The sequence below is a fragment of the Hevea brasiliensis genome, chromosome 2 (genome assembly GCF_030052815.1).
Source record: "Hevea brasiliensis isolate MT/VB/25A 57/8 chromosome 2, ASM3005281v1, whole genome shotgun sequence".
NCBI classification, from domain to species: domain Eukaryota; kingdom Viridiplantae; phylum Streptophyta; class Magnoliopsida; order Malpighiales; family Euphorbiaceae; genus Hevea; species Hevea brasiliensis.
Window position 1 is genome coordinate 79,147,284 of NC_079494.1, and position 13,531 is coordinate 79,160,814.

At 34.7% G+C, this 13,531-nt stretch overlaps 2 protein-coding genes across 2 annotated transcripts; one reads left to right on the forward strand and one right to left on the reverse strand.

Moving 5' to 3' along the window:
* Window positions 1–3,226: 3,226 nt before the first annotated feature.
* LOC110633158 (uncharacterized) lies at window positions 3,227–3,910 on the forward strand. Its single transcript, XM_021781664.2, has one exon. It carries the CDS (start codon window positions 3,227–3,229, stop codon window positions 3,908–3,910), a length of 684 nt encoding a protein of 227 aa, XP_021637356.2.
* A 1,478-nt stretch (window positions 3,911–5,388) lies between these two features.
* On the reverse strand, window positions 5,389–13,077 carry LOC110633154 (polyadenylate-binding protein RBP47). The gene is made up of 6 exons (XM_021781660.2): window positions 12,470–13,077; window positions 10,427–10,901; window positions 6,874–6,956; window positions 6,666–6,796; window positions 6,329–6,425; window positions 5,389–5,825 (listed from the first exon to the last, which is right to left on the reverse strand). Exons 1-6 carry the CDS (start codon window positions 12,902–12,904, stop codon window positions 5,688–5,690), a joined length of 1,359 nt encoding a protein of 452 aa, XP_021637352.2. The 5' UTR covers window positions 12,905–13,077; the 3' UTR covers window positions 5,389–5,687.
* Between the last annotated feature and the right edge of the window lie 454 nt (window positions 13,078–13,531).

A 13,531-nucleotide genomic window follows, 5' to 3' on the forward strand; every position in this document is an offset into this window, starting at 1 on the left:
ACTGAGCTGTGATTTTTGGAATATTTAAAAAAACTAATTGACTTGCGTTTCTTTAATTATGTTTTTACCTTTTCATGATATTGACATTATTTTTAAGATATACTAAGTTTGGCAGATAGTTGTTTTTAATTATTGGGCAATGGCATTCTATTACCCGAGATATTTGAAAATCTATTTGATATTATCTGCATAAGCCAGCAATTACTACAAGGCAAGTTCTTGGCTCCAAGGGTCCAGCTGGAACTTCCTCCAAATTCAAGTAGAAGTAGGCATTCAACCTTTTCTTGCTATGCAAGTATTAAAGATTATATATCCCCATCGCAATTTTACTCTGTTGCAAACACCCCCTTTTATCGTCAAGAATTCAACATGGATCCTTGTGAGAGTCAAACCACTTCTGATAGTTGTGATTACTTGTTCCCTGATGCCTGTCTGGCAGTTGTGCAACTTGTTTAGATTCTTGTTTCCAACTATGGTCTGTTCCACTGAGCTTATGGATCTGCTGGTTTAAATGAGTAGATTACAACTCGTATCAAGAGTTATATATATTGCTGTGAGAAGCATTACAATACTCAAAGTAGTTACTTGAAGATGGAATCCACAAATTAAAAAGGTTATGTGGAAGGAGCGAGCCACTAGATCAATTGCATAGTTAACTATATCATTCTAGTATTAACATTTGGGTTCTTGCTCTTCTATTTCATTGAGTTTAACTATTGATGTTTTGCTAGCTTTCTATTGCTCTGGGTTGTTGCTGCTTGTGACATTTTAGTTTCCTAGAGGGCTGTCCATTTAGTTGCAGTTGTTGAAAATTGGTTTGCTTCCAGGATGCTCTTTGTTGCTGCATTTTCTTCTTTGTTTCTAGTCTCTTTTAATTTAGGCCTGCTTCTTCTTTTGTTCTGTTTTGTATGCAACTGCTTTTGGAATTGTTTGAACTTTCTGGTATTGTATCAATGGTTTGATCATGCTGTTGTCAGGCTTTGTCCCTGACCCCTTATCATTAATAATATTCGTTCATTACTATATATATATAGTAAATAAGATCTTTCAATGCTTTTTTATTGGCATATATGCTTTAATTTTATTATGCATTAATAATTCTTCTCCATTAATTTCTATGTTGTTATATACACTTTGACGATTCTTAAATTGTAGTAGAAAAATCAGTTCAAGATACAATATGTTTTGCTGGATTTGCTCAATGATTATTATTCAATGACTATGTTTTAGTTGAACAAGTTCCAGCTAAATTAAGTGGGCCAGTCATTGCAGCCTTTGTTGCATATATAACCTTTTAGGACTTAATTTCACTTTGATTTTTTTTTTTTTTGCCTAAACTTAATCTTTTATGAATTCAAGACAGCACATTTTTTAAATTATCCCTCCATATATATGCTTTGATTTTATATAGAGCACACCAAAACTTATTTCCTATTTGGCATTACTATTAAAACTGTTGTTGAGAAAATCACTTTTTTGAATATACTAATTAGAAAGTCTTAAAAAAAATTTAAAATTAAATTTAATAAGTTTTAATTATAAGAACACTAAAATTACAAAATAACTTATTTCAAACTGTTTTTTCAATAGCATCTAAAATGGTATTTTTATTCAAAAAGATAGTTTTGACCGCTCAAACTCAATGCCAAACAAACATTTTGTAATTTTGACTAACATTGTCTACAATTCCTTTATAAAAACAGTGCCATTAAATTTGTAACAATTATATTTTAGATATAAATTTAATTTTTAGTGTAGCTTTATATCTATAAATATTTTAAATAATTATAAGATAATATCATTTTTTTTTAATTATCAAAAAAATCTTAAAAAAGAAAGTCAAGAAATTGATATTTAAATAAATGCTAATTTTTCATTATTATTCTATTAACTTTATTATCAATAACTACAACAATAACTATTTAACCATCAATGCTGCTACCACCACCATCACGACCACTACTAACATCATCATTTTGTTACCACTTTTGCTACCACCACCACCACCATCATTATCACCACCGCTGTCACTACTTAGTCATTGTCACGTCTAAGATCACCTGGCCACTACAACCACAATTATCTCACTTTGCCGCTGTCACCACCGCCATCACTACTTAACTACCACTCGACTACCAATTATTGCAACCACTATCACTTAGCTACTTATATTTTTATTTTACAATCAAATAGAAAAATATAATGACAATTACATTATATTACAAATTTAATTATATTATATAATAGATTATATTATATTACATTACGTTCTACCAAATGTAACATTATTCAACGGCTGCTTTTAGAATGAAATTGACCAAAATGTAAGATAAAATTTAGTAAAAGGATAAGATAAATTTCGGCTAAAGGAGCTACCTCTATTAATTAGGCTTAATTTCCCATGAATGGGGATGACAAACAACTAGAATGTCCTTAAAAACCATCGTATCTAAATTTGATTTTAAATACCCGAATTCATTTAAAGTTGATTAAAATTCACCATTAAATACATGAACTCGTTCCAAACCTAATGACATAATTGTCATTGTTCAAATAATAACTTAACTCATTTAATTTTATATACTTTAATTTATACTCTATATAAAAATATATTTTTTATTAATAATTTATATTTTAAAAAATTAAATAATTTTATAAAACACTTAGATTTATTTATTTAAAATATAATATATAAAATTATAAATATTATTAAAAATATGCATATTTACATTTAATTAATTATGTATATAAATAATTTGAATAATAGATACCTAATAAATAAAATCTACCTGATTCGAATAAAAAACATATTTCAATTTAAAAATAAAGAGATTGAGGTGTATTTATTTTTGGCATATCTCATAATTAATAAGCTAGTATCATGCCGACATTAATCAATTAGGATAGGGTAGACATTTGTTTTCAATTATCACTATTATTAAAACCATATCCTTTCAATACCATTATCTTTTTCATATATAGAACTGTAAATTCAATTTTTAAGAATATCCACATCAAATATACTTTAAATTAATGAATAAACCTCGGCATTTCTCAGTCCAGCAATTAATACAAGGATAGTTCTTGGCTAGCTGGAACTCCAAATCCGAGTACGAGTAGGCATCCTAGCTTTTCTTGCTTTGCAAGTATTAAAGGTTTATATATCCCCACTGCAATTTTATTCTGCGTTACGAACACCCACTTTGATCATCACCCAAAAATCAACATGGAGCGTTTCCTTGTGAGAGTCGAGCCACTCCCACAACTGGAGCTACAAGAAGCAGACTGCCGTCGCCGGCGCCAATCTTCGTCGCTGCAAGTTTACATCAAGCTCTCCTACCATGTCCACCGCCGACTGATTTGCGTATCACCCAATGGAAGACGAACCCCTCTTGGTAGCTTATGTGACCAATCACTCCCAGTTGCTTTCTGGTTGGATTTTAGCCTCTTAAAGAACAAGCGTGCCCTGTACAATGCTATTTCGCCAAGGTTGGCTGGTCTAGGAGTGGAATCACATCGGCTTGATAGATTGGTTTTAAAGATAATGGAGAGAGTTGATAAGATTAGCTACTGGGTATCCAAGAAACGCAAGTTTTTACCATTGCTGTTCAAGATAGTTAACGAAAAGATTTCTTTCGTCGTCGATGAAACAGAAGTGATTGACAGAATTATGATGAGGGAGTCTGAAAGAGGAAACTATGGAATGGTGCCAACCGCTCGCAAGTCAAGGATACTCAAGTGCGTGAAAGTGGGTGACAGTGAAAGTTGCACCATATGCTTGGAGCAGCTTTTGGAATTTGCTGCGAGCATGCCTTGTGGCCATGTTTTTCATGGAAGCTGCATTCTTAACTGGCTGGAGAAGAGCCACTATTGTCCTGTTTGTCGTTTCGAGATGCCCACTGAAAAATAATATTTCTTCTTTTCAATTCTTGGGTTGTTTTGGATTTATGAAATTGAGACCATGATTCCATGTAGAGTTGTAATTAATTAATTACTCAGAATTAAGATCTTCCATTGCAATGTTTTACTATTGGTATATACTTTTAATTGTACGAAGAATTCTTCAGAATTTGTTTGTTCTTACATTTATGAGTCTTGAATTGCGGAATCTGAAAGAGGAAATATGGTGCCGAACGCTCAAAAGTTAAGGGTACTCAAGCGTGTGAAAGTGTGTGGTGACGGTGAAAGTTGCACCATATGCTTGGAGGAGCTTGTTGAATTTGCTGCGAGAATGCCTTGTGGTTTTCCAAGGAAACTGTACTCTCAAGGGGCGGGATAAGGGCACTGTTGTCCTGTCCATCCTTTCGAGATGCCCAATATGAGACATAATATTTCGTCTTTTTAATTTTTGGGATGTTTTGGGTTTCTTATGAAGGATGAACTCATGAAACTGAAATCGTTATTTCATGTAGAATTGAAGTTAGCTAATAACAAGATCTTCTCAATGCTTTTCTATTGGTTTATATACTTTTAATTTTATCATGTATTAATAATTCTTCTGCATTTCTTTGTTCTTATATATACTTTGATGAGTCTTGAATTGTATTAGAAAAATCTGTTCAAAGTACAATAAGTTTTGCTGGATTTGCTTAATCAATGTTATTTAATGACTATGTTTTAATATAACAAGTTCCAGCTTAATTAATTAGGTGGGCTACTCATGTAAGATCTACTGCATGTTTGAATGGAATACTGACGAAATCAAGTTTCAGTAGTTAAATGGTTGATACATATATAACCTTTTAGGACTTAATTTCATTCATCATCTCATGCAAGCGTTTTTAAATTTTAATTTGCATCTTAAAACTCATTCATCTCTTTCTCTCTCTCAATGGAGGCGAGAAAAATGGTAGCAGTGATAATAGAGATTATTATAATAATAGTTAAAGAGGTAGAATGATTTGATTTGTGGTGTAATGGTAAAGGGGGTAAGAGTGGTGATAGCGGTGATGGCACAATGGCAACGTGGTGGTGACAATAGGGAATGAGGTGGGAATTGCAATTTAGTATGGTATCTAAAGATAATAGTGATAGTGATGATGGTGGCGATGATACGGATTGGTAATAGCATTAACAGCAGAGCTGACGATGATGGTGAGGGCAATGGTGCCAATGAAATATTAAGGGTGATTGTGGAGATAATGTGGCGGCGCTGCACTAGCTAGTAGAGGGTGATGGTGGCAGCCACTGTGGTGGGCAGTGGGGGTGAGAAATGATTTTGACAGTGGTGATTATGATGGCATCAGTGTGACAATATTGGAGTCGATGAAAATGAAAAACGTTTCAAATCTGCTCACAAATTTCACAGAATAAGGTAAAAATTTTAACAAAAATTTTAACTCCAGAAACCCAGTTCAGAATTCCTAACTTATAAGCAGAATCAACAAATAGTCAAAAAGCTTTCATCATTTCTTGTTGCTTGAAGTTTAACACCAACAAACTAAAGACTCCCACCCATCAATGGGACTCTCCAAGCAAACCCAAAAAAATTCAGCAAATATTGATACAACTTCAACACAACTTCATGACATAAAAGTTCAATCAAAGCTACAAAATCCTCCAGAGTACAGAAAGCCAAAGCAGAAGCAGAAGCAGCGGCTAAAGCAATCCTACATCTAATCATAGTTTTGATGACAGCCGACGAAGGCCTGTCCCACAAGCTGCTGTTGGTAATTGTTGTGCTGCAGTTAAGATGCGCCTGAAGCTGCAGCTGCAACATACATGTTCTGATCCTGCTTTGGTGCCATTGCATATCCATATCCACCATACCCTTGCTCTCCAAAATATGCATCATTCCACTGATTATATTTATGATCCCCTCTCCACTGCCAAACACAAATTAAAAAAAAAATTAATAATAATGATAAAATAAAAAAGTAGCCACAATAAGCCCCATTTTAAAAAATAATAATAATAAATAAAAATAGCTACTGATGGGAAAGAGCATGTAGAGATCCCTAACAAAAGTTGACATGATAATCAAAAGCATTTGAGAAAAAAAGAAGAAGAAGAAGAAGAAGAAGAAGAGAGAGAGAGAGAAATCTAAGCAATGGAATATTGGAGTTGGAAGTGGAAAAGCTTCCATGCAAGTTTCAAATATATATTTATATCATCTGTGTTATTTTTCTGTTGAATGTTTGATTTCAAAGAAAGTGATGTATGAGATACCATTCGATGACAAGTTGACAGCCTAAAATACTTTCATCATACCATGCAAAATAGAAGTTTAGCTTGATGAAAAAGAGAAGGCACAGTTATGTACTCAATAAAATTAGATAGCCTTCAAGGATTAAGGAACTAAACATGCTCTGTGGTCAACCAAATTTACCTGCTTGTGTGCTGGACTGCGACCCCAAGAGAGGCGAACTGTCTGCTTTCCAATTGTTGTGCCATTCAAACTCTGCAGCGCATCCTCAGCACTCTTTCTGTGAAACAAGACAACATATTGGGCTTATTACATGGCCACAGAAATCAAGTCAATAACATGTTCTCTACCATCCCTAACACTTTAAAATATAGATTTGCAACATTATATCTAAATATAACCAACTCCTTTAAAATTGTCTTTATCATTATTAACAAGATGTTTTGAAACAGTACATTTCTGACAAATGGAAATTAATTAATGCAAAATTTTAATCTGACATGGAAATAAAGGAGAGTACCTGTTAGCAAATTGCACAAAACCACATCCCTTCCCAACAGGTATCTTCACAGACACAACCTCACCAAACTGGGAAAAAGGCTGCCTCAGATCCTCATCACTGATGTCAGAGTCAATTCCTCCCACAAATATCTGCGAAATTACATGAATGAAACTCATACAATTGTGTACACTGCACGGACAATTCAGCATGAGAGAGCCAAACTCACAGTTGTATTATTAGAGTCTCCATCAGATTGGGATCCCTGGGCCATAGCACCATTTGGAGCATGTCCACCAGCCAACACCAAAGCTAATGACAGGAAATGCAAACTGATTGAGCCTTAAAATTCAATATGAAGGAACAAATAATTAAATATACTTAAGTTAATGCATTCATCAATATTTTTAGTAAGTTTACTAGCTCTTAGGGGCTTAAGTGCCAAACAACAACAAAATCAGAAAGATGAGGGCCAAATGGCTCCACTCTTAACGAGGAGTAAGATCTGAAAGAACAAACACAAACAAACTGATATAGCACAATATAAATAAGGTAATTCTACTTAACAGCCCCTGCTCATGGCAAGGAGATAAAGTAAGCTTCAACAAGATATAAGAGGATTACAGGACACCCAATTATATGCCCCAGTTACCCAGTCTTTGCACTGACTTCTTCCTTAAAACCCCAAAGAATTCTCATACACATCTCCACCTAAATAACCCACCAAAAAAAGGAGACAATATTCTTAACATCACAATTCCAACATTCCGATAATTAGTAAGAGTTTCTACAGCAAGATGGCCCATGAAATCGAAGCAGAGGCACAGAAACTGCTACAATGTAAGTGGTACAAATTTAAGGATAGAATTTAAACACCAAAGCTACAAGGCACTCAGAAAATAAACCACCAAATAAGCATAAATATTTAAGTTAATATAATCTGGTTGTCTACAATCCACCGTGACTTAACCAATTTTACTTTTTATAGATGACAGGTCCAGTACTAAATGGATAATCCCATTATTGAATCTCACCTTGCATGAGATTCATCTCCCTTTTCCAATAAAAGAATAGTATTTTAATAGCTATTTTTAAAAATAAGGGAGACATACAGAGTTGCTCAAACTATAGGGGAATTAAACTCATGAGCCATACTATGAAGTTGTGGGAGAGAGTTGTGGAGCATCGACTACGTCATGATACTTCTATCTCTCTCAATCAATTTGGTTTCATGCCCGGTCGTTCAACTATGGAAGCGATCTTTCTCATTAGAAGCTTGATGGAGGAATATAGAGATGTGAAGAAAGATCTACACATAATTTTTATTGATTTGGAGAAGGCTTATGATAGTATTTCAAGAGAGGTCTTATGGAATGTGTTAGAACAAAAGAAGGTATCTATTAGGTACATACAAGTATTGAAAGATATGTATGAAGGAGCAACTACTATTGTGCGCACAGTGGGAGGGGACACAAGAGATTTTCCGATCTCAATTGGATTACACCAAGGATCAGCTATAAGCCCTTACCTTTTAACATTAGTTTTAGATGAACTGACGAAACATATACAAGAGAGTATTCCTTGGTGCATGATGTTTGCGGATGATATTGTTCTGATAGGTAAGACACGAGAAGGAGTCAATAGAAAGCTAGAACTTTGAAGTACTCTAGAGTCAAAGGGTTTTAAGTTAAGTAGAACGAAGACAGAATACATGCATTGCAAGTTCAGTGAAGGCCAAACTGGTGATAGGGAAGGAGTTAGTTTGAATGGAGTAATACTGCCCCAAAGTAATCACTTTAAATATCTAGGTTCAGTCCTTCAAGTAGATGGGGGATGTGAGGAGGATGTTAGTCATAGGATTAAAGTCGGATGGTTGAAGTGGAGACGTGCCACGGGAGTTTTATGTGATTGTAAAATTCCCAATAAATTGAAAGAAAAATTTTACCATACAACCATACGACCGGCTATGTTATATGGTAGTGAGTGTTGAGCACTGAAAGAGTCGTATGCATCTAAGATAAGAGTTGCAGAGATGAGAATGTTAAGGTGGATGAGTGGCCATACTAGACTAGATAAAGTCCGTAATGATAGTATTAGAGAAAAGGTAGGAGTGGTGCCAATTGAAGATAAGTTGAGAGAAGGGAGATTGAGGTGGTTTGGTCATGTAAAACGTAGACATACGGAGGCTCCAGTTAGACAAGTAGAGCACATTAGGTTAGAGGATAGAAAGAAAAAAAGGGGTAGACCTAAATTAACTTGGAGGAGAGTAGTACAACATGACCTAGAAGCATTACACATTTCTTAGGATTTAACCCAAAATCGTTCAGAGTGGAGAAAGCGAATCCATATAGCCGACCCCAAATTTTTGAGATAATAGCTTGGTTGAGTTGAGTTGAGTTGAGCATGTCCAAAAGCAAAGAACACAGTCTTTAGTAGACATTATAAGTATAATAGTACATGATATTAATGCAACCATACGTGAGAGAAAAAAAAAAAAAAAAAAAATGTAAGAATGGTCCCACATTAGTTTGGAATAAGGAATTTCTGCTAAATATATGACTTAGGCAAACCTCTTCTCCTTGAGTTAGCTTTTGGGGTAGAGTTAAATCCCGTTCACTTTCTCTGCATAGTATCAGAGTTACCCTGCTTCAATGTTGGGCCACCCGAAAATGTTCATGCCTGCAAACTTCATGCTCCAAATATTCATACCAAAGCGAGAAGAGGGTGTCTTGTCCCACATTGGTTTGGGATTAGGAATTCGTACTAAATATATGATTTGGAAAACCTCTTTTCCTTGAACAAACTTATGAGGTGGAATTAGGCCTAGTCAATTTTCTCTACAAAGGGAATCAATTGAATTTCTTTTGGCTATTGTACTGAATATTGTGCTAGCAACCCAACAAGGTATAATTATTATTGGACTATGGCTTGTGGGAACAAGTCCCGCATTGGTACTATATAAGAAAAATAAAGGGCATATAAATGTTGGCAAACCAAACCAAAATGGCTCATTTTGGTGACGAAGAGCCCAATTTCAAGCCAATTCAACATGGAGATCTACCTGTTTATCAATCCACACTCCTTGGCCCTTGATTTCAACAATTATATGGCATACACATAGAAGGACAAGAAGTGAACTGACATTTGGGGTTTTGATTATAACTAGATGCAAATATAACGGCCTAAGTCTAAAAAGTTAAAAAACCATACATGGTTAAGATGTCAAAATGGACGCTAACATATTAGAAAACTAAATGAAGTAAAACTTGTTATGTCTAGCCACTTATATAAGAGTGAAAATGAGAAATAACAAGGAGCGAGATATCAAAACTAGTAGCAAAGGAAACGTAATTGTAGTGCAGAATTAATTTTATCTAATTTCCCATCTACCTCCTATAGCAGTTTGTTCACTCCTTTGGAGTCTCAGAAATCATAAGCAGCTAGACAATAATTGCACCATTGAACTATAACAAAGTTGTCAAACATACAAAAGAACAACAATTAAATTTTGGGATTTGGATTTTTTTTTTTTATAGCATTGAAGTAGTTAACATTTTTTAATTGAAATTAATTGTATACTTATGGATCACTAGGACACCTGTGCTTATTCTTATTTTAATCCATTAAATGCTATTTTCTATATTTATTTGCAATCTGAATAATCTATTTTGTTCCCACTTCCCACTAAGCAATCTGAAAGAAACTTCCACATACCAAAGCAAGCCACATTCTAGGTAACCTAGCCCTAAATCTACAACACACGGTTAGAAGGATCATGTTACCTTGTGAAGAATACTGTTGATATCCAGATGACTTTTTGGGAGTTGCAACACCTATGCGCATGGGCCTACTCGAGCAATAAATTCCATTCATCTCTACCATGGCCCTTGACCTCTCATTTTCATCACCAAACCTAACAAAACCATAACCTTTTGAACAGCCAGTGTTTGGATCAGTTACAACTTTGGCTCCCTTGACAGATGGATATTTACTGGCAAAGGTTTCCTGCAACATAGCATCAGTCACATCTGCAGCCAAATCGCCAACAAATATAGATAGGTCAGAACCAGCGTCCAATCGCCTGTCACCTGCAAAGCTTGCCCAATTAAGGCGGAAGGGCTGATCTGTGTTTGGCATCACAGAGCCATTATAGCTTTGCAAAACTTTCTCAGCTGTTGCATGTGAATAAAACTCAACAAATCCATACCCTTCTGGCTGACCAGTCTGCTTATTGCGTATCACTTTAACAGAGGAAACCTGTAGATTTAATGATAGCAACATTAGAAAGTAAAGAGTAACCCAGGGCTATACAAACAACATTCTCTGTACAAGAACCTCAACAGATAAAAGGGTTGTGGAATATGCACATAGCAACAACTAACTGGATTTAACAGCTCCAGCAACTCAAATCCATGGCTCATAATAAAATTAAAGTTACAAATAATGGTCCAAAAGCACATATCAAATGGAAGATATAAATGAAAGAATATAATAGTATAAAGTGCCTGCATTTGGCAGAATATGATAAATAAAAGGCAAAATTACACCCCCGCGATTCTGCACTTCAAGAAAATCAGTAATGTGATTTATCTTGTATCAAACAAGTACACCTTGGGATTTTCTCAGGCAAGCAAGGCATGAAAACTTGACCCCTAGCTGGCCCATTTTAATTATACTTTATGTATGCAATGCCACAATGGATTCTACGTGTGCATCTTGGTTGCAGCTGTCTTCAACAGCACCCTTCTTAAAACATCACCAGCAATTTCATGAAAAGGGGTTTTTGCATGCTTGCTTGACTCACAGATTGCTTGCTTGATTAGGTTTTGACGAGTTGGGTTTTGTGAGAAATTAAAAGTTGAGTTTGTTTGGATTTCTAAAAAATTAAACTGATTGTTTGATGAGGTTATTGATGGAGAACACTGGCTTTCTTTACTTGGAGGTGATGCCATCAATTGACTGTTGAATTTTATTGGCGTTGCTTGTATACTATATAAATATTTTTGATAGCTTTTGCACAATCTATTATAGGATGGATATAAATGTAGCTTTGTCGTGTTTGCTTGGACAGTCTTTTGGAATTTTAAGAATTTTACATAGATTTGTTCATTTGTAATGTTTGAAGTGTGAATTCACTAAAACTTATTTTATTTTTTGGTTTACTAATAATAATATATATTTTTTTTTATGATAGAGCATATAGTTGGCAAATTTAAGGCCCACATTTCTCTCTAAACAATGTACAATGTATCTCATTCCATATGAGCAAATTTTCCTTAAAAATTCAAGTAATCTATATTGGAGCCACAGATGACATGTCAGATCTAACAAGTAGAAATATGATTTTAAGTACTCAACGAAATCCCAAGATGTACTTGTTTGAAATAAAATAAACTACCATTCCCCCCTTGATTAAAGCCTATTACCACAAGGAATTTCTCCAAAGTCCAAACTTTTCCCTAAAAAACATTACTTTCTATTTTAACACATGCTTACTTGAGGTCAAAGCAGATACATTTCAAGGTTCATGATATAATTACATGAGATACAATTACTAACAAGAAAATGAACAAATCATTCTTCCTTTCATGACAGAAAGACTGCTTCATCTGTGATACCTAAGCAAATTTCAGGTGCATATAAATTTTGACAAAACAAAAGTCAGTGGATGCTACAAGTTTCACAAGGAGCTGCAAGGTAGGTAAATTTCAGTTCCATATAAATCTTGAAATTGAAATAGTGGGTGCAGCAAAAAGAATATTTGCAACACCGGGAAACAAAAATCTGGACGACCCAGAAATAAAAAAAAAAAAAAAAACTAATACCTCGCCTGTATGAGAGAAGCAATTATGCAGATAAGTTTCATCCATCCAATGAAGCAAGTCACCGATCCATATAGTCTTGACCTCTTCGGACGCTCCCTGTGGCTGTGATTTATGTTGTTTTTGATACTGTTGCTGTTGCTGTTGCTGCTGCTGCTGCTTTTGGTACTGTTGCTGTTGTTGTTGATAGTAAGCCATGTAATGGTGGTGTTGCTGTGGATACATCATCATCTGCTGCTGCATCATCACCATAGCCGCCGCCGGATACTGCATAGCCGCCATCCACTGCTGCTGCTGCTGAAGATGGGGCGGCATATGTGGGAGCCATTGCTGCTGCCGCTGATTCTGATGTGGTTGTTGCTGTTGCTGTTGCTGCTGCTGAGGCGTCGGCGGCGTCGGCAGTGCTGAGTTCAGATCAGGACCGTTGCTTTGCTGCATATTGATCTGATGAGTTATAAACCTCTCCTCTTCTTTTCCTCTTGTCTTCTTCTTCTCCCCTCCCAGCGTTCAATTTCCAGTAGAGAAGGAGACAGAGGAGAGGAGAGGCTGCAAAAGAAGGATGAGGGTAGACAACTGTTTGATATTTAAAGGAAGTGCGCTTCTGGGCTCTTTTTTTTTTTTTTTTTTTTTCCTTCTTCTAGGGGTTTTAAGAGTTATATACAGGTGAAAAAGTCTATTTAGCATCTAAAATTTAGCTTAATAGTCAAATGAGTCTTTTAAAATTTTTGAAATTAAACAAACCCTATAAATTTTATAAATAGGTGAAATAAATTCTTATAAATTAGTTAATAAAAATAAATTAGATAAATTATTACTTTCAATTCATAAATAAATATATATATATATATATATATATATATATATATATATATATATATATATATATTTTACCTCATCTCTCTGATACTAGTTTTCTTGTGCTATGTTTGTGAGTTTATATCACTAGTTTACCTCCATACACAAAAAGTCAAAACTTCTTTGTGATATCATAATTAAGTTGGTAAGAGTAACAGATAAAAATGATGAATCTATAAAAAAAACTTCTTAAATTATTTTTAAAAAAAA

What these genes read in the sequence shown, in the direction of transcription:
- LOC110633158 (XM_021781664.2), top strand. Translation starts at nt 3,227, where the DNA reads ATGGAGCGTTTCCTTGTGAGAGTCGAGCCACTCCCACAACTGGAGCTA.
- LOC110633154 (XM_021781660.2), bottom strand. Translation starts at nt 12,904, where the DNA reads ATGCAGCAAAGCAACGGTCCTGATCTGAACTCAGCACTGCCGACGCCG. An exon ending in GCTTCTCTCATACAGGCGAG is followed by an intron (nt 10,902 to 12,469) that starts GTATTAGTTTTT and finishes TTAAATCTACAG; the next exon opens with GTTTCCTCTGTTAAAGTGAT. An exon ending in GAGACTCTAATAATACAACT is followed by an intron (nt 6,797 to 6,873) that starts GTGAGTTTGGCT and finishes GTAATTTCGCAG; the next exon opens with ATATTTGTGGGAGGAATTGA.